At 45.8% G+C, this 21,165-nt stretch overlaps 1 protein-coding gene across 3 annotated transcripts in view; it reads left to right on the top strand.

Moving 5' to 3' along the window:
* N4BP1 (NEDD4 binding protein 1) overlaps positions 1-19,560 on the top strand; it is a 71,651-nt gene extending 52,091 nt beyond the window's left edge. For all 3 annotated transcript variants that reach the window (XM_520627.8, XM_063797812.1, XM_009430755.5), the window contains exons 3-7: positions 4,435-4,565; positions 6,616-6,712; positions 10,171-10,278; positions 12,033-12,140; positions 15,032-19,560. In XM_520627.8, coding sequence (XP_520627.3) covers positions 4,435-4,565; positions 6,616-6,712; positions 10,171-10,278; positions 12,033-12,140; positions 15,032-15,389 — 802 coding nt within the window. In that variant the 3' untranslated portion in view covers positions 15,390-19,560. The remainder of the gene's footprint in view (positions 1-4,434; positions 4,566-6,615; positions 6,713-10,170; positions 10,279-12,032; positions 12,141-15,031) is intronic.
* The last annotated feature ends 1,605 nt before the right edge of the window (positions 19,561-21,165 follow it).

Raw genomic sequence — 21,165 nt, 5'->3', positions numbered from 1 at the left:
GTTTTATTTTGGAATGACAAACATTTTGGAACTAGATGTAAGTGGTGGTTGCACGGCATTGCGAACGTAGTAAATGCCATTGAATTGATTATTTTAGTCGTGTGAATTTTACCTCAATTTTTTTTGGAAGTTGGAAAAAAAATCAGCCCTTATTTTAAATCAGTTGCTTCAATGTTAAGTGTGAATAAACTTTGACTAGATTCCATGAAGAAACTGATTTGTGTTTCTTCTGTTCAATGAACTACCTCTAATACCCATAGTCCCTGACACATAGTAGGAGCTCAGTAAAAACTTGTTGATGAATTAAAGGCAAATTAGAATTTTTCTTTTTTTAAGAGGTAAAGTCTCACTATTTTGCCCAGGCTGGACTCGAACTTTTGGGCTCAGGCAATCTTTCCTAGTAGCTGAGGCTATAGGCATGCCTTACCACGCCCAGTTTAGGATTTTTTTAGTGGCTTTTTACTACCTATTTGTAACTTCATGGTTACTATTCCAGTGGCCAGTTTAGATTTTTAACTGAGGCCATATATTTAATGCAACAAAAATTTGAGATTTTAAAGCCGAATCACCCATTATTATGTGTCAGGCACTGTATTTTTAAAAATGCAACCTTCACACCAATTGTGAGTCAAAAGTTATAATTTATACAACATGAAGTGGCTTAAAAATGTTTTCCAGGGTTACATGGATAGAGATTTGGGCCCATAATGTCTTTCCCCCAGAGCTGCCATATACCCTCTCTCCTCCAGCAAAAGTTAAGGTTGGAATTTTCAGGCCAATGCATCATTGGATACTTAAGTCTTGGGTTGCATAGCACTGCTGACTAAAGCTCACTGATTTGATCCAAGTAGTTGGGGAAGTACTTATTTGGTCCTTAAGCAATAGGATCTGTTGGTGTGAGCCCCACCCTAAAGCAGCCTAGGCCCACCCTTCGATGTATTTTTGTAAAGCCTTTGTTCATTTGCCTATCCAGAATGAGGTCTGCAGCCCATACCACCGTGAAAACCTCCACAGTACCCTGTTTAATGCTGCCAATTTTGTATACCTTGTTCTTGCCCCCTTGTCACCATGAATGAGTCAAATGATGAGTAAGTGGAAAGTGTTTGTGGTGTATGGCTAGACAGCACAGTAGTGGCCAAGAAACATTTGGGCTCTGTCAGCCTGAAACTTCAGCATGAGAGCCCCTGACATATTGGGTGATAGTTTTCCATGTAGATGGGGTTTGCCCCTTCCCTTGCCAGAATTAAGTATTTTAACCATTTTTTTTTCCATACTAGTCTTTTCCATATTAGGGTTCCATAAAAAGAAATCGCTTTTTCCTGGGTAACTCAGAAAGGACTTTCCACTGTCCCCACACTGCCCTGTCTGGTGCTATGGCTGCCATGAGTTTTTATCAGCTGTGTGTCACCCATCTCTCCTCCACTTTGGACACTTTCTTTTAGTTGCCAGCATTCTATAATATGGCAAACAACCAGATGATATAACCTTTAACCAATTATATGGAAGCAGGCATTTAAATCTCTTGAGGGCCTGGACACCTGGCCTCCCAGACTTGATAACTGTTCATTCTGCATTTGGAACTGGGAGCCCCAGAGCTTTGGCCTTCCCATAAGTAGCAAGGTGTTATTATATATATACTTTGTCTCTGGGTCGAAATAGACCTTTGGTCTGGGTTTACCTGTCAACATGCTACTCTGGTTTGATTGCAGAGAGGCTAGGAGACAGTGATGAGTAAGCACATGTCTGCCTGCTCAGGGTATAGGACTTGAAGTAGGAAGAAGGGTCCTTAATCGACCCTCTGTATTATTTTGAGGACAATAATTTGGCTTCACTTAATTTTTTGTCATTGTAGTTTTATTTTTTGGGTAAATCCGTATGTTCTCCACCAGAATTTTGAACCTCTATTTTAATTCCATTCCTGAGATTTTTTTAGAGTATCAAAAGTGATATGATCTTATTACTGAGAATAACACTTTGGAATTTAGTTGAGAGCTGGTGTTTCTAGAACCTCCATCTGTTCCCCCTCTAGACTTGTAAGGAGTCCAGGGCAGCAGAATTCATCGGTCTGCATTTCCTTCCTTGTTACATAGTGACCCAGTGGAATTGAACTGGGTACTCCTCCTCTATCCAGTTCCTCCTCTTGCCATCACTAGAAGCTGTTAAGGAAAAGAGGGAGAGTAGGTAGCACACATTTGTATCTGTCAAAATAATCAGGGAGCCACCTTAAAAACCTTTTCAGTGCAGTTATCTCAAGGGTTATCCTTTTGAGGACTAAATATACATATTTCTTGGTTTTTCTAAGAACCAGCAGGTTGTTCTGTTGTGGATTTTCAAATTAGGGCTGTGGTTGATGTTAACTCTAGGCATGTCCCTGCTGTTAAGCAATTAGAGTGATGGATGATTTATTGTTTTTGGAAGATTAAAAGAGGCCCCCTTTAAAGAACCACCCCCAGTCTTTTTTCTAGTTAAAAATGTCACTTTGTTACCTTCTTGCCATATTTGAATGCCTTTAGATAAACAAAGCACTCCTGAATTATCAAGATTGGGTGTGTTTATTTACATATATTTTCTGGGGTAAGAGCCTCTGAAATATCTTATTTATGGTTCACTGAAAAAGAAATAGCCTTTAAAAAGAGGAGTCTGTGCGTAGCTCTTGTGAATCTCACAGAGCTTTAGATGTTCGTGAAGTGTCCAGCCTCTTCCTGCTCTCAAGGAACGCACATGCAGGTGGGGTGACAGTCCCACTGTGGGGTCGTGGAAAGGGCAGGCGTGAGGAAGCCGGAGTATGATCCAGCTCATCCCCCTGGCTCTGCAACCCAGGCAGGCTGCTCTTTCCCTAGTGACTCCTTTTTCTAACAGGCATCTAAATGCCATTCTATCTCTGTGATTCTGGTGCACCATACAGGATTGGAACTCAGACGAGGAAGGAGGCTGAGAGAGGCCCTGTGTCTAGAAATAGCTTCATAGAAGAAGATGGGCCAGAATTCAGCCCATTCAGTCCTGAGGGCATTTGAAGAAGGAGCAAGGAAAGGTGCAAGAGCATCACACATATAGAAAGCAACATAAGGAAAGGCTCAGAGACCGGGAGGGGTGAGATAGCAAGACCTGGCCAAAACCAAGAGGGTTGTCTCATGGTAGTGGGAGGGTCACTTGGCCAGATCCTTTCTGACGAGTCAGATGAGGAGGGGTCCTGGAAGCCAGGCAGGATTAGTGTAGGACAGTGCCTTTGAAGGCCCTGAGCAGAGTCAAAGGCCTTGGGCTGCATTTAAAAGTTAGTTTCACTGGAATTTGCAGGGTAGGTTGGAATTAGGAGAGCCTGGGTTTAACTCGGGACACATATGCCCATCATGGCAGGACTTTCAAGTGAAGTATTTCTACAGAGCAGTTTTGGCATGCAGCATTAGACGTGGAGAGAAGATAGGACTGAAGATGCAGGGAGTATTGTCGCTGGAATCTAAGTGACCATTGAAGCAGTGAACATAGATTATGCTAATTTCATAAACTACAGCATCACAGTTTGAGATTTTAGTCTTTTTTTCTTTCTAATACCCATGAGTAGACAAATTACCACCTGCAGAATTTTAAACTTTTAATACTTTTTTATCTCCACGTTTAATTAACTGCTGGAGAGTAAAATTTAAGTACTTTCTTCCTTTCCGTTGAAATGTGTTATGGATGGAGGGGTGGGCATTTTTTAATCCTCTATACCAAGGATTGTAGACTATGGGCCAAATCAGGCCCGCCCACCTGTTTTTGTAAATGTGGAACACAGCCGCACACATTCCCTTACAGTTATCTGTGGCTGTTTTCACATTCAGAGTTGGGTGGTATGACAGAGACTGTGTGGCTCTTAACAGAAAAAGTGTGCTGACCTGTGTTCTCTACTGTTCATTGTTGTTGTTGCTGTTCTTTTAATTTTTTTTTTTTTTTACCTTTTTTCCCTGCTTTCTGCATTCTTAAAATAGCCTTTCACGGCCCCCCATTACTTTCATTTGAGTCTTGCCCTCAACGTGTTTCTCGTAAGCTGTAAACTGGGTAAATATAGCCATTCCCTAAAAAGAGTGGAGCCTTCCTGGGACAGGACACAGCAGCATCTTCGGAGGTTGCAGGGGTTATGACCATGTCACATCTTTGTCCCTTTCTTCTGTCACAGGGAACAAGTATTACCATGGAGCTCACTGCTTTCTATCACAACAACACACCCAGTTAGATTAACAAAATGTGAGAAAAATCCTAAGACACTATTAAGAGTTCTGTCCCCTACAGTGGGTTCCATCCTAACTTTATGCAACTAAATGCCAAAAATGTAAGAATATTAAAGGAAACTTTGTTCTTACTGTTTGTTGTATGTGTATGTTAACTTTTCATGGTGAAACTTACTGTGCTTTAAACAGAAATAAACTTTACTTATTTTCTTTACTTTGTTATTTCTAGCCATGGTCTGAAAAAGTTCTTTTCTTGTCGTGGAATTGCAATTGCAGTTGAATATTTTTGGAAGCTTGGCAACAGAAACATCACTGTATTTGTCCCTCAGTGGAGAACAAGGCGTGATCCTAATGTCACAGGTGAGGCAAACTGATTTTTTCAGATTTCTAGTGAAATGTTTAATGAGTTGACTTATAATTGCAACGCATGCTATTTAGAATAGAGCTGTGTGCCGTAGGCAGCGGCTTTAAAAATAAAATTGTAAATCTACTGCACCTAGCAAAACATCAATTGAAGAGAGTGCCACAGCATCACAAATACTAGGAGGTAGGATGGAAAGTTAACATAGTTATTTATACAGGAAGTTATATTAAGAGTTCATTATATATCACATGTTTTCTTTTTACTTTCTAAAAAATGTCTTTTTATTAGGCTGGATTTCTGACTGTTTAGATAGTATTTTTGAAGTCACTTCATAAATTTGGCCCCTTCAAGTTACGTCTTTTTAACAGTCTATTTAAGGCTTAATATAAATCATTTCTGTTAACCATGAAGTACTCTGGCTGACTTGCAGGCCACACACGAAAGATTTGAACTTATTATGAATCATGAAATGTTCTAGAGAAACTTCAGGTTGTTTGTGTCATAGGTCATGATAGGAAGATAGGTGAAAGGGCTGTGCCAGGCAACTTAACACATCAGAGGGCCTGGAAAAATAAAGTAGATTGTGGGGAAGGAGGGTCAGTACAGGACTTGCCCAGCACATTAAACAGGAAGTGAAATTTAGTCACTAGTGGGGCAGAAATGGTCAAACCACACAGTTCCCAAGTATTCCCAACTTCCCCCATTTTGAAGAGCATATTCATCTTAACAGAGGGTACATAAGGAATGAAGCAGATCCACTCATTTTGTTATTTTTGCAATTGGATCCCTGAAGGAGTCTCTCTCTTTTTTTTTTTTTTTTTTTTTTTTTCCTGAGACGGAGTCTCGCTCTGTCGCTCAGGCTGGAGTGCAGCGGCATGATCTCGGCTCACTGCAACCTCTGCCTCCTGGGTTCAAGTGATTCTTCTGCTTCAGCCTCCCAAGTAGCTGGGACTGCAGGCACGCACCACCACGCCCGGCTAATTTTTGTATTTTTAGTAGAAACGGGGTTTCATCATATTGGCCAAGCTGGTCTCGAACTCCTGACCTTGTTATCTACCCACCTCAGCCTCCCAAAGTGCTGGGATTACAGGCAGGAGCCACCACGCCCTGCCGAAGGAGTCTCTTAGTGCTTACGTGCTCTGCATTGCTTAAGTCAGTGGTGAGTACCATTGTAGGGAATGCAGGTGTGGGAATCTCAGGCCCTGAGCTTTTAGCTGCTTTTTCCCATTACTGGTTTTCTAAAATGTAGCTTTGACCCTCCATTCTCCACTGTCATCACCCACCCCCATGAAAACTGGCAAATATTTGTATGGACACCTTTGAGAATTTAGATAGGAGGCCAGTAGGAGGAGGCTTCAACAGACTCTTGGCATAGGGATCTTTCTTGTGGTAGAACCATTTGTCCCTCCTATCCCTAGATCTGCCCTAGCCTCACCCCTACCCTCTCTCAGGGTCTCTTATCATCCCTCTCTTTGTCCTCTACTTCTTGTAGTATAGCTCTGAAAGAGTTTTTGATGGTAGGCTTCATTAAATGCCCAGGCTGGAGTGCAGCAGTGCCGTCTCAGCTCACTGCAACCTCTGCCTCCCGGGTTCAAGCGATTCTCCTGCCTCAGCCTCCTGAGTAACTGGGATTACAGGCACGCGCCACCACACCTGGCTAATTTTGTATTTTTAGTAGAGACAGGGTTTCATCATGTTGGCCAGTCTGGTCTTGAACTCCTGACCTTAAGTAATCCACCTGCCTCAGCCTCCCAAAGTGCTGGGATTACAGGCGTGAGCCACCGTGCCTGGCCTACTATTCTTGAGAAGCAAATGAGTTTAATCTTATGTTTAAAAAATAACTGAAGTTAGTTCATATGTTGTTTTTGCCTTAGTATGGGTCTTGCTTGGTTTTTTTTAATTCCTAGTGAGTTAGTAAAATTGAGTCAATAGAAAAAAGGTTTTCTACAGCTCTCCAAGTGAAACATTTGAGTGTACTTTCATTTCTTGATACATTTGGGAAGATAGCCCTTTTCTGAATGTATATTCAACTTATTCCATGAACAGAACAGCACTTCTTAACCCAGCTCCAGGAGCTCGGAATATTATCTTTAACTCCTGCCCGGATGGTCTTTGGAGAAAGAATTGCTTCTCATGATGACAGGTATGAAAGGCCATTCTCCTTCCTAAGGTTGGAGTGGGGTGGTGAGGAGCCAGCCACCTGCTCTGCTGGACAGGTCCACACTTTTAGAGGACCTGCTTGATGCAGTGGGTTTAATATTTATGGTCATTAAGGTGATATGCTCAGTGATATTTGCTACATAGTTTTTAGAAACACCACAGAAGAAACTCTTTGTGTTTTAGTAAAACATGGCTGAAAATCTATAAGTAAAAGCAGATATTGTAGTCTCTGGTTGGTAGGTGCTAAAAGTAATGTTTGTCTTGTCTTAGTGTGGCAGGCTTGAAAATGGTTTCAAATATTATCTCCTCTCAGTCTACTTTTGGTCAGTGACTTAGCCTATTATTGTAATGCCTGGGTCCTCAGGGTTTCTTCTACATAATAGAAGTGTCTGAACTGACCCTACTGTGATAGGAGTAAGCTGCATTTCTTTTCTTTCTTTTTTTTTTTCTTGAGATGGAGTCTTACTCTGTCAACGCAGACTGGAGTGCAGTGGCGCAATCTCAGCTCACTGCAACCTCTGCCTCCTGGGTTCAAGCGATTCTCCTGCCTCAGCCTCCCAAGTAGCTGGGATTACAGGCAAGCACCACCATGCCCAGCTAATTTTTGTATTTTTAGTTTAGCAGGTTGCAGTGAGACGGGGTTTTTCCATGTTGGCCAGGGTGGTCTTGAACTCCTGACCTCAGGTGATCTGCCCACCTTGGCCTCCCAAAGTGCTGAGATTACAGGTGTGAGCCACCACACCCGGCCTATAAGCCTGCATTTCTTAGCTTGGCATATAACTCAGGAAGCAGGTACTAGTGCATCTGAGTCACCAAGATTTAGTCTGTACCTTTTAAATATTTTGTTTTGTTTTTGAGATAGAGTTTCACTGTGTCACCCAGGCTGGAGTGCAATGGTACAATCTCGGCTCATTACAACCTCCGCCTCTCAGGTTCTAGCCGTTCTCCTGTCTCAGCTTCCCAAGTAGCTGGGATTACAGGCATGTACCACCACGGGCCTGGCTAATTTTTGTATTTTTAGTAGAGATAGGGTTTCACTATGTTGGTAAGGCTGGTCTCAAACTCCTGACCTCAGATGATCCACCCATCTCGGCCTCCCAAAGTGCTGGGATTACAGGCATGAGTCACTGCACCTGGCCCTTTTTAAATTTTTTCTAAAAACTTTATTGAGCACTAACCAAATCTGATACACCGAGGTAGGTTCTCGGGACATGCATGATTCAGATGCACCTTCTGCCCTAAAGAATTTTGAGAAGACGTGTGCATAAGTAACAGAAGGGAGTTTTGCTGTGGTTGAATAAGAGAAGGTTCCAAACTTAACCAATGGAAATAGGACCAGTTTTTAAAATCCTCCTCATGGTATGAAATTAGTAGCAAGTCTACTAGTATTTGGTAGCCTAGTGGTAGCTGATTATTCTTTTCTCCCCTGCATTTGCCCTGTTTATTTTCATCTGGCTTATAGCACTAACAACAACCCTGGTGTTTTCGCCTGTGTTCCACCAAAACACCACTCCATTGAAGATAGTGTTTAGCTTGTGACCCAAGCTAGTGAATGATAGTCAAATGGGTAAGAGATGAAAAGAGGGCCTGGGCAGAGGGATGGGGGGCTTGGGACCACAGCAGACATATATTCATTCACCAAAAGGGCCTTCTCATTGACAGTCCCTTGCCCTGCACCAGGCTGATATGCAAGACCAGATCTGATGGGTGAGACTCAGGTGGCATGGAAGAGCCGAAAGAGGATACCATATTTGGGTGCCGGGGGGGATAGGTGAGAAGTACTAGAAGGCGGAATGGAAGGACACTTCCTGCTCAGCTCTGTGACACGGGCAGGGACCCTGCAGGGCTCAGGTCCTTTAACACAGCAGCTTCATTCTAACACCAGCAGCATTGGAACACACGTACAAGTATGCAGACTAAGCTCTTGCTTGGCTGATACGGCTTTTTGGGTTTTTAGAGAACATGCATATATGTTCTCATTCATGGTACATGAACTCAGAAGCCTTACTGCCTATTTTTGTTAATACTTCTGGGCAAACATTACCACTTACAACTCACACCAGTTAGAAATCATTTGTAAAATGTTATTTAATAAAGCCAAAGAACTAAATCATATTTACTTTCTAAGGTTTTCTAAGATCTCTGAAACTAATGAGGTTTTTAAAATCCCCATTAAGTACTCATCACTGCTAGTAAAAGCAGTTGTCTTTACCTTTAATTCCAGTGAGTCCCTTAATTTATTTTTTATTATATTTGTCTACATTGCCGTAGACAAATGTGGTCACCCTAATTTAAGGGATAAAATTCACATCCTCACAGATTTCTTATTAAGAGGGTCTAAGCATGAATAATCAGCAGTGAAATGGAAGTCTTCTTTACTGCTTCATCCTTTCCCTTTTTTATCACCATGTATCCTGTCATATCTTCCATTTGAGTGAATCTATAACTTAGTCTAAACAAAATGGCAATTCTAGATACCTCTTTTTAAATCAGAGCAGTGTGAACCTATGAATTTTTTTTTTTTTTTTTTTTGAAGCAGTCTCGTTCTGTTGTCCAGGCTGGAATGTAGTGGCACGATCTTGGCTCACTGCACCCTCCACCTGCCTGGGCTCAGCTGATCCTCCACCTCAGCCTCCTGAGTAGCTGGGACTACAGGGAACACCCGGCTAATTTTTTGGGTTTTTTTTTTATTTTTTTTGTTTTTTTTTGAGACGGAGTCTTGCTCTTTCGCCCAGGCTGGAGTGCAGTGGCCCGATCTCAGCTCACTGCAAGCTCCGCCTCCTGGGTTCACGCCATTCTCCTGCCTCAGCCTCCCGAGTAGCTGGGACTACAGGCGCCCACCACCACGCCCGGCTAATTTTTTCTATTTTTAGTAGAGACGGGGTTTCACCGTGTTGCCCAGACTGGTCTCAAACTCCTGGGCTTGAATGATCCGCCCACCTCAACCTCCCAAAGTGTTGGGATTACAGGCGTGAGCCACCACACTTGGCTTGAACCTATGAATTTTTAAAAAGGAAAAAGAATTGTAAGGCTGATTGTACTAAGCAGCTAATCTTAGAACCAAAATACTGTTGCTCAGTAACTTAAATCTGAATAATGATTTCACAGGCTTGTCAGCTCTCATTCTCTGCTCTGGTCCTCATGCATTCTTATTAACACTGTTTATTGATAATACAACTTTTGAATAAATTATAGTTGAGATCATTTAACAAAAGAAATTGTATGAAAGACAATCTATTTTGTAATCACGCTAATAATTTTAGAGATATTCACCATTCTGATTGATCTTCAGTTGATAGGGGCTAAACTTTTCTGTGGCCTAGCCTTGGTTAAATTCTTTGATGGTTTTCCTATGAAGAGGAAATATTCTCTTCTTATAACATGGCTTCTCTGAGCCAAGGATGCCTGTTGCTGATTTTAAACTCTCTTATATTACCATAGGTTTCTACTACACTTAGCGGACAAAACTGGTGGCATAATTGTGACAAATGATAATTTCAGAGAATTTGTGAATGAGTCAGTCTCTTGGAGAGAAATTATTACAAAAAGGTAATATTTTCTTCTTTGTCTTTGGTCAGAAAAGTTTTGTTTTTAATTGTTTGTTTCTGTGTGCATTTTGTTCGTTTTGTTTTCTATATTCCTTGGCTCCACAGAAGGCAATATAGGGGACCAAAGTATCATAAGACTGTGCTGCACTCCCACTTCATAGGTGGCTGGCCCCTCCAGGTAAGCGGGGGCCCAGCACAGAGCAGCAGAGCTGGCAGTGATGAGTGTGGGCATGCTCTGCTGTCACTGCAGTCTTCTAGGGCATCAGAGTTTTGTTGCATGAAGCAGGAGGCACAGTTAAGTGTGATGGAGCACAAACGGCCTCCTATTTTACTCAGCTGTGAAGTGAAAGGGTGAACTTGATGACAACTGGAATTCCAGCAAGAGGAAAGGACCGAAAGCAATGTGTGCTGACTGGGCTTTCACTTCTTCATGGTCTGGAGAGAATATTTCCACTTTTTAGTATCTGATGCTTTTCTGGAGGTTTTTACAGTCATAGTTTAATAATCTATATTGAAAACATCTTTAGATATCATCCAAAATAAAACAAAGTTATGTCAAGAGTTTAGCATTCACTGCTGTTTTTCATTTGTAATAATACTATGAATGTGTCCACTGCTGAAAAATGCCCTAAGATCAGTGGGCACTGGCTTCTAGGACTTTTGGTTAACAAGTATCACCTGACCAGTTATTTAAAATAGAAAGCAAGAGTCTATGATAGTGCCAGGGACAAGTGATATAGGCCAGAAATCTTAAAACATAAAGTAAGCATGCCCCACACTAAGTATAACTAATACATAGTAAAACTCGCAATATAGTTAGCATAACTAGATATTTATCCCTGTTGGGATTTCACAGTTGCACCTTGCCTGTTATTTATATTTTCCTAAATTATTAGAAGATTTTAGAAAAAGATTCTGTGTTATGAATGCCCAGGTGAGAGTTAATTACTGTATGCATTTTGACACCTATGCTGTTAAAAAGCTGTTGTTGATAGCTGAACCAAGAATTGGTCTTTGACCTTCTGGGCACAGTTAATGAGCTACTAATCTTGTAGGGCATGTTTCTGTTGGACCTCTGCCTGGGCTCATTGTCAGTATTTATTGACACTCATCCATGTATGCATGGAGGGTTTAAATGCAGTCAAGACTGGTGTTCTCCAGCCAAGCTGTTGCTTTCAGCATTCACAAAAACAAGGTAGAAAGGAGACCTGGACAACAAGCACAGGCACTTGGACTTTTAAAAATTATTTTATTTTCTGTTTTCCCCTGATATGATAAATAGTGGTCTAAAGACCTCAGATTTCCTTTATTCATATATGGTTTTCCTTTTTAAAAATATTATTTTCAGTGGATTTGCTTATGGACACATTTATTACCAGTTTTATTCAAAAATTAAACATTTGTTCAGCATTTGTGTCCTAAGCTGACAGTCTTTAAATCTTATTTTTCAAAGTTATATTGAAAGTTATATTAGAAGAAGAAGCGGCTTCCTAAGCCCAGTACAAATCTGCAAGTCTTAATGAGAAATTTGAGGGCCAGCTGATAAAACGTTCTGACTATTGTTTTTGTGTCCAAAACAGAAATTAAAAGGGTTTGACTTGGGTGTTTTCCCCGCTTTTAGGCAGTTGAGCAGTCTTAGGATTTGTAGGCTGACCTGACCGTTGCTTTGGCATCAGGTGGCTGCTTTGGGATCCTTACGCAGGCCCTGGGCAGTGAGGACCCTGTCTCTCAGCCTCATGGTGTTCTGTGTTGTAGGCTGCTGCAGTACACGTTCGTGGGGGACATATTTATGGTTCCTGATGATCCTCTGGGAAGAAGTGGACCTCGATTAGAGGAGTTTCTTCAGAAGGAAGTCTGTCTTAGGTATTTCCTTTTTCAGATTGTCTTGTATTAAAACTTCTATTTCAATTCTTTGTGCTTTAGTGCAAGTGCTGTCTTTACAGACTAAAAATGACATTAAAAAAATTATTATTTTTTTTTTTTTGAGACAAGGTCTTCCTCTGTCACCCAGGCTGGAATGCAGTGGCGTGATTTCGGCTCACTGCAACCTTTGCCCCACTGGGCTTCAGTGATCCTCCCACCTTAGCCTCCCGAGTAGCTGGGACCACAGGCGCATACCACCATGCCCAGCTCTTTTTTTGTATTTTTAGTAGAGACAGGGTCTTACCATGTTGCCCAGGCTGGTCTGAAACTCCTGAGCTCAAGGAATCCGCCTTCCTCAGCCTCCCAAAGTGTTGGGATTATAGGCATGAGCCACCATGCCTGGCCAAAATTTTTTTTTTAAGCCTTAAATTTAGTGCTGGTTTCATATATTTGGAAGCTAATGTAGCAAGCATCCCGGATTTTCAACTATAGTCCTTTCAGTTTTCATCCTAGGAAAAGACAGGAGCCAAACTTTTTTTGTGGGTTTATTTTTATTGATTTATTTTTTTTGAGATGGAATTTCACTCTTGTTGCCCAGGTTGGAGTACAATGGCGTGATCTTGGCTCACTGCAACCTCCGCCTCCCAGGTTCAAGTAATTCTCCTGCCTCAGCCTCCCAAGTAGCTGGGATTACAGGTGCACACCACCACACCTGGCTAATTTTTTGTATTTTTTTTTTTTTTTTAGCAGAAACGGGGTTTTGCCATGTTAGCCAGGCTGGTCTCGAACTCCTGACCTCAGGTGATCCACCCGCCTCGGCCTCCTAAAGTGCTGGGAGTACAGGCGTGAGCCACTGCGCCCAGCCTTTTTGTAGGTTTAAAAAGACAAAGCCGGGTTTGGTGGCTCACGCCTGTAATCCCAGCACTTTGTGAGGCCGAGGCAGGTAGATAACTTGAGGTCAGGAGTTCGAGACCATCCTGGCCAACATGGTGAAACCCTGGCTCTACTAAAAATGCAAAAATTAGCTGGGTGTGGTGGTGCGTGCCTGTAATCCCAGCTGCTTGGGAGGCTGAGGCAGAAGAATCACTTGAACCTGGGAGGCGGAGGTTGCAGTGAGCCAAGATCGCGCCACTACACTCCAGCCTGGGTTACAGAGCAAGACTCTGTCTCAAAAACAAACAAAAAAACAAAGCTAGTTTTCCAAGCTGGTGGTCACTTACTGGCGAATACTACTTAGGTTCATCATGTATGTGTGAGAGCTCTCCCTCTGAATCACGAGTGCCTGATGGGGTCATTTTGTATGTGTGAGTGTCCTTTTACATTCACTTTCTAAAGTCATTTGCTTTGAACATGTTATGCTTATATTAATTTCCTTACTACTTAGGAATCACTGCCTGGGGGAACTGACCATTACTTTCTACCTTCACTGAATGGAAAAGCCAGTATTCAATATTTATCTGAAAATGATTTGGTAGTTTAGGTTTTCTTTGTTGTAGTTTGGGTTTGTTTTGTTTTTAGGACACCTTGTTAGTGGTTGTTTCTGTTTTCATAATTCTTAGGTAACAGACATTAACTAAAGATTCCTGTGAACCTAACAGGGAGATCATATGACCCCATGACTGATGTTTACTCTTTTTAAAAACTAAACCAGGCTGCACTTCTGTGCATTCCCAGCTGGTATTTGCATGGGGGTGTGATGGGGGGTCTAAGCTGAGAGGAAGACACACAGCTCTCTCAGCATTTTTAGGCAGTCACACTTTCCAGCTGATCTTTTCCATTTGCAACAGGAACCACTGGGAGTTGTAGGTTTGGATTCAGTGGTAGGTGGTGATGGGTTTCTTTTTTTACATGGTGGTCTCTTCTACCTAGGAGACCACTACAATTTCAACTCCCTGGTCTTGTGAATCATTTCTCTTTTGAGCCTTTGGGTTTTATGACACAGACGAGGACTTAATTCCCAAACGCCATGCTTTTCTACCCACATGAAGAGAATGGCAGCCATTTTCCACACCTGCTGTGCTCATCAGTCCATCTCATTTTGCTTCCCCACATCTGAACGTGGAAATCCCCTGCTGGGCTTCAGGCCCGAGGCCTGTGTCAGAGCATCAATCAGGTCGGCGGGTCAGAGTTACCAGAAGGAGAGTCCTCTGCTTGCTCCTGCTCCTTGAGCAACCTGGCACGGGGTCTGTCCTGCCTGCCTTTTCACTCTCACTTGGTTGCTCTTTGTGGAGCAGCTCACAAATCGGTTAAGAAGTTGGGAATCACTTCCATCACAGAGGGGCTGTTGAAGTTAGTTGAGCTTTTGAAGTTGGGGAAACTTCAGCTAGCCTCATTTCTCGCCTGCAGGCCGAGTCCAGTGGGAGGCTTTTGAGCGATACAGATGCCCTCCCTGTACACACATACTCGCACACACCCATGTGCGTACAAGTGTGGGCACCCACCCACACCTCATCTAGACTGAGTCGGTGGGGACTGCCACTCTCCCCAAAAGGAGTCTCTTCTAATTTCTATTAATCAGGGTCCTGCACAAAATCAAAATCTTCAGAAGAGTAAGACCCTGTTAAACCTTTTGAAAGCTCCCAAGGGTACCCTGGTTAGAGCCAAACAGCTGGATGGGGTCAGTCCTCACAGCAGAAGACCTGGGAGGGTGGTGCTCCCTCATAGAGTGCATTGATTCCCTGGCACGCCTTGAGGTGATGTCAGTGAAATCCCCGCAGGCTCCCCTGTGGGTGTCTCATGGCACCATCTCCACCTCAGTCTTGCATCCTGCCTTTGGAAGCCAGGGAGCGGCATCCTGAGCCTCAAGGCCTGCCGCAGGTACCTTCTTAAATAGCTCTATGATTTTTTGTTTACTTATAACCCAACTCACCAGGACTCACTTCCATTCACAGAGATATGCAGCCCCTACTCAGTGTCCTGCCAAATGTGGGCATGTTTGACCCCAGCTTCAGAGTCCCTGGCACCCAGGCAGCCAGCACCAGCCACCAGCCTCCAACCCGGATTCAGGGAGCCCCTTCAAGCCACTGGCTCCCTCAGCAGCCCCGCTTCCCACTGCTGCCAGCCCTCCCCAATCTCCAGCAGAACCTGCCCATGCCAGCTCAGAGATCTTCTGCAGAAACCAACGAGCTGAGGGAAGCCCTTCTGAAGATCTTCCCTGACTCAGAGCAAAGACTGAAAATAGACCAGATCTTGGTGGCCCACCCATACATGAAAGATCTAAATGCGCTTTCTGCCATGGTGTTGGATTGAAGATTGTGCTGAGCGCTGAGCTTGCGCTCAGGGCTGGCTGATCAAACTCAAGCTCACACCTGTACCTGATGGGAATGAACATAATGTGAAGAAACTTATTTCCCAGTGTAAACGCAGTTGTACAGAAAAAAAATGTTTTGGGTATAAATCTGGGTTTTCAAAACCAGCTTTTTTCTATATATAAATTATGCTGCTATTACAGATTTAACATTTTCTGTTAAAGGAAAGTCTACATTTTCTGCCTGTTCAGAACTGTTTAATAGCAGTTACTCTTGAGTGTATTTACCTTTTTATGTTTTTTAAACTATTTTCCTTAAAGCCGAAAATATTGACAAATGGATATGGTTAGCCTTTATAAATAAATAAAAAGAGTTGCTTTCTTAAGGAAAGCAAGACCTCTTAAAGTATATTTTCTTGAGATGAGTATGTCCCGTCACTACCATGAAGTGTGCTCACCCTTCCAGCCTCCTCTGCCCTCACCCCCGGAGTTAAAGTGGGTAAGAGTTGGTTTGTTCTGCAGTCTTTGGTTGGAGTGTTGTGAAAGTGGACCCGCAGTGCCACTAGATGGCACTTGGTGCCTAGCCATGGTGAATGACCAGGGCGAAGTTAGACTCACAGAATACCAGGGCTAGAAGACATTGTGGAGCCCATGGAGTCCCACCCTCCTTCCCCCTTCCACCCTGCGCAAAAGGGGACGGCCCAGTGTGCACGCCGTCCGGCCATGCCCACAGCCACAGCCACAGCTGAGGAGTGGCCGGGCAGGCAGCAGGCTCCCCAGCCAGGGCTTGACAACGCCCACAGTCAGGGGCCTCCACATGCCTGGCCTGGCTCTGGAAGTCACGTCTTAGCTTCTGAACACCGTAGCGGGTTATGAGGAAGTTTAATGAAGAGCCCGGTCACTGTGGCCATCTTGTGTCCCCAACTGCAGGAGACGCCCTGATGTGGAGTTTGTACAGCTTTGCCAAAAAATGGTTTTCTATTCTCAAAAGTGACCCAAGCCAATAAATAGCATTAGTAGCTTCTGTGGGGGGATCTCAGAGCCCCTGTATTTATTTTCCCTGTGTTTGTCTCTAGTGTCCTCCTAAACAGCCTTTCCTGTGAGTCTTTCTCAGAATTGATATCTTAATATTGTCTGTTCTAGGTGTTGCCCAAATTCAGTGTCAGTGAAGTTCTTTTCCTGGGCAATCTTAACATCTTTACTCTTATTGTCTGGACCTTCAAAGGGCTTTGTATTTTACACCTGCGCCCCCAGGCTGCTCACAGTCGGCTTGCTGCCTGTCCTGCCTGTCCGGATCTTGTCTCCTGGTCCTGAGGAGCGGAGGCTGAGAACTCAGTGCTGGTTTGTAAATGGTGAGGGGACTTGGGGGCATCCCAGAGTGCTCCCTCCAGGCCTGCTTCTTGGTTTTGTTTGATCGCTGCGTTCTTCAAGGGATGAATCCAGAGCCCTCCATGAGGCCAAGCTTGTCCTTCAATCATGTTTCCTCTCAGATGCGTCCGTGATGCCTCCTAATGTGGAACTGGTTGTCCATTGTTTGGGCCTATGGCCAAGTCACCCAGCTGTGGAAGCAGAGGTAGAAGATGAGGCCAGCCAGGAGGGCAACTTCAGTCACAGCTCCCATGCCTCAGCTTTGCACCTGTTTTCAAAAGCACAACTGAGGTGTGCGGGCTGGAGCTGTCTTGCAGTGATTCTGGCCTTCTGGCTCACGGTTCAGTCCAGCAGCCTGGCTGACCCACTATTTCTCCTCTGCTTCAGAGGAAACCCAGGAGATGCTCTTACTGCCAGGCTGAGTCTCCACCCATGCTGGTTGGTGCTGGCTAGGCTGAGGGGGCCACCACTTTTCCTGGCTAGAAGCTACTTGACCTTTGATGTTTGAGTTCTGTAAGTCTTCGTGTTCTGACTTACTGCTTCAGAGGGATTGGCCTGTCCCCTTTCCCTTTCTCGGCTATGGGAAGGAAAGATTGCTCATTGGTTGCCTTCATCAGTTACAGCATGAGACGGAATTCATCATTCCTTCCGAAACCCCTGATATTTAATATTTAATATTTAAAAACCCAAATTATCAAACCATTAAGAACTCATTACTGGTTCTCAGCCTCCTCCAGTACTAGCCTCAGTGTGGCTGCTGCATAAGTATCTGTAGCCTGTCTACCTCCTGCAGTGGGGCCGCTCGCCGCTTCCCTGTCTACTGCTCAGGCTCTCCCACTTCGTGGCATCCATGTAAAGTAGGTGGCAGGGCAGAGATGTCACTCTCATTCAACAGGGAGGATGTCTGTTGCTCAGAGAGGTTGTCCTGAGGGGCTGGGTGATTCCTGGGCCTACATTCTTCCCGAGGCTCCAGGCCGCTGTCTCTGGAAGTAAAAGAGCCTCGTCTGACCTTAATGCAAGCAGTCTGTTTGAACCCCTGTAGGCTGCATTCAGGAGACAGAAGGTGTCTGGGCCATCCTGGGCAGCCGGTCAGCGTTGCTAGGCAGGCTCGGCTGTCTGGCCGGGACTTGGGCCTGGGTGGCTTTTGAGACCAGTGAAGAAGGGAGAGCCGGCCTCATGCCGATGCGGCTTGTGGCACGGCTGGGATGTGAGGGAGGACTCAGATCTACACACAGAAACCCCTCTTCTCCCCGCCCTCCCCCAGCTCCTACCTGCCTCCCACGCCTCAGGTGTGGCTGCCTGTGGGACCATCCCCCAACCCCTTTCCTCGCACCTCCTTGTCCTCACCCAGTTCCTGCAGTGTCTCTGACCCACGTCTCCCGCCTCCTGGCCAACTTGCCCAGGCGGTGTCTCTGGCTCACCTCCATCTGTTCATCACCTTCCTCCCCAGTGTTTCCACTTATCTTGGATGTTTTAGATTGAAACAGCCTGATTCCCGGAAGAATCCTCTTCATTCATTGCTAGTGCTTCCCCTCACCTCCCACTCTCCACTTCCCAGTTTGCAAATGTGGCTTTCGCCCACCAAGTGAAAGCGGACTGAGAGCAGCCCTTGGGGACGGCCCGGTGCCTGGCTGCAAGGCCGCGCTGGGGCTCTGTCTTGGTGCACATGGCTTGACCGGACTTTCCCTGCTTCCCACTTCCCTCACTCCCAGACCTCCCTCATTCTTTTTGTCTCTTCTTTTTGCGTAAAGCCAGTCCTTAACACCCTGTTCTTCCTCTGCAGGTGGTTTGCAGACTTTTCCCCACCTTTGGGGCTCGTGGTGGTGGAGAGGGCAGCTGGTGTTAAGAATGTAGGTTACCGGGCATGACCCGGCAGATGCTTGCCCAGTAGTTCTGGAGGAAGGCCCGGGAATCTGCAAATGAGCGCATTCCCCAGGCAGTTCCCATGCAGGTGATCCACGGACCACATGTTGAGAAACTGCAGTCACCCTTAGGGCCACACTGTCCCTCTCCCCGCTGTCCCCTCTCTGTAGTGACTGGCCCTGACCTTCAGGAGTGCACTTTCCACTCTACCAGGAAGCCCTATGGCATCCTCAGGCTCCCCAGACCTGCAGCTTGCATGGGGTCCCTCCCTCCTTCCACACCCACCCTCCGTATGGTCCCCTGCTCTGCCCTCGTGCTTTGCTGGCCCCTGCCCGCTACTCCCACTTTCAGACACCCAGGGGTGGTGGGCCCTAACTGGCCGGCCCCTCCCAGCGCTGCCCTCTGCCGTCCAGATGCTGCAGTGTGGCCAGATTTACCTTCCAGTAACACACTTCTAGTCACCCCTCCTCCTGCGAAGTGATCTGCAGTGGCTGTTTGACCAGACCACGAAGTTCACACCTCCTGAGCTTAGTGTCCGTGGCTGTCCACCTCCCAGCCATACTTGACTGTCCCCAAACTCTCCCTGCGGCCACATGTTTCCCATGACCTGTGGGCTCTGCAGATGGACCTCTCTCCGCTAGAGATGCCCTTCTCCCAAATGGCTTCCCTCCTGGAAGGCCCAGCCTGAGTCCTCGTCTCCTTTCCAGTGCTTCTGCCAGAAGCATCCCCATGATGTTGTGACCGCACAGCACTTTGTGTCTTGCTTTGAGCACTTGCCACTCTGGCTGGTGCTGCCGCCACTGATTGTGTACTGTCTTGCTGCCCTTTCTAGACTGTGAGCTCCTCGTGGGCAGGGACCGCCTGTGTTCTCTGTATTTCCCACAGCGCCTAGCACAGTGCCTTGCACTTGATAGGTGCTTAATAAATGTCTGCTCAACTGAACTGGAGGACAGTGCCTTCTTGACTGCGGCATCTGGCAGCAGGACCAGTAAGAGGCCGGGAATCCACTGTCCTGCAGTGGGACAGTGGGGTGGGGCTGGGGTCACTCCACTCCCTTCTCCCTCCCTTGCCAGGCTCCAGCACATGGCATCCTGGGCACACAGGTCCGGGGAGGGGTACCTGGCGCAGGCTGCATACCAGATGCACTCAGGCTTCCTGGCCAGGGCCGACAGCCGGCCCAACCTACGCCAGTCCAAGTCACTCCTGGGGAGTTCCTCTGTGGTGGTGGGAATCGTGGGATGCCAGGCCCAGGTCTGTCAGAAGCCATTTTCCACCCTGGGGGAAGTCGACCTGTGGCAGGAAAGAAGCGGCGACGTGAGAGAGGTTCCTGGCAGCATGAGCCTTGGGTTCCCGTTGTCAGGAAAGCCCTTCCTCGGACGTCACCACACCCCAGTATTCTAACACACTTCTTGCTTAAGCTGGTCATTCCAGTTGGATTTACGTCCTTTGAAATCGAGTCTTGAGTAACACGTGTTACTGTCTTTAGCAAGGATTTGCAGATTGTTTAGAAAGGTCCAAAGACCTGCACAAACAGGGCTTCAGGAGTATCCACCCCAGTCAGAAAATGCTGGAAGGGGCCAACTATTTCGGAGTTGAGTAACTTGAAACTCAGGCCTGGTGCCCCTCAGCAGAGAACTCGGCCTGGCTCTCGAGCTGTTCCCTGCTGCCGTGGCTCTGTGCCCATCCCACTGCCTCTTCAGTCCCCTGACGGCAGTTCTTTTCCCCAGTTCCCTAGTTGGGCAAATGCCAGCACTGTTCATCTGCAGTTTGACTTTCTGTATACTTCAGAACTGTAACTAAGCATTATTTTATTCTGCCTATTTTACAGATGAGGATTTCCTCACCTGGAAAATAGGCATAATAATGCTTTCTACTTCAAGGGTGACATGAGGAATAAACGTGGTGCTTAGAACTGTGCCCAACCCAGAGCCCCGCTCAGCGGCTGCTACTGGGGCTCTGATCAGCAGCCCTGCGGACACCTACCTAACTATTCGCCACCCTTCCAGGTCATCCCACACCCCCACCAGCCAGGTCTTATCTCCAAGTGCTAAGCCGTCATCCTCCAGGTTCTGAACGCACTCCTTTATCCCTGTGGTCCAATGATGAGGGTGCTTAGGTTAGGGCCTACATTTCTTTCAGTGCCTCAGCAGGGCCATGGGAAGTCCAGCTGTTCTAGAGAGGGCATTGTTCCTTGAACAAGGCAGGCACTCGGGAGAGTCCCTCGGGTGCCGTCACCAGAGAGAGCACCCGGAGGAAGTGAGCACAGCCACTGCCTGCCTGCAGGGTGCTGAGAAAGCTGAGGTCGGCAACCAGTGCCGTGCCCTCACCACCTGTGTGCCCGGCAAGCTTCTGTCTCCTTTAATCCTCACCTCACTCCTAAAGTGCTGCTGTTATTATCTCCATTTTGCAGAGGAGGAAACTGAGGTACAGAGATGCTCAGGAACTTCCATTTCTTCAAGCTAAGATGTCCAGGATTTAGGATTTGAATTCCAATGGGCCATCCCACCTCCCTGAAAGGCAAGGCTGCACCAGAGGTGACTCAGCAGC

Source organism: Pan troglodytes, chromosome 18 (assembly GCF_028858775.2).
Source record: "Pan troglodytes isolate AG18354 chromosome 18, NHGRI_mPanTro3-v2.0_pri, whole genome shotgun sequence".
In the NCBI taxonomy this organism is placed as follows: Eukaryota; Metazoa; Chordata; class Mammalia; order Primates; family Hominidae; genus Pan; species Pan troglodytes.
The sequence above is the reverse complement of the archived record's forward strand: the minus strand, read 5'-3'. Positions and strand labels throughout refer to the sequence as shown.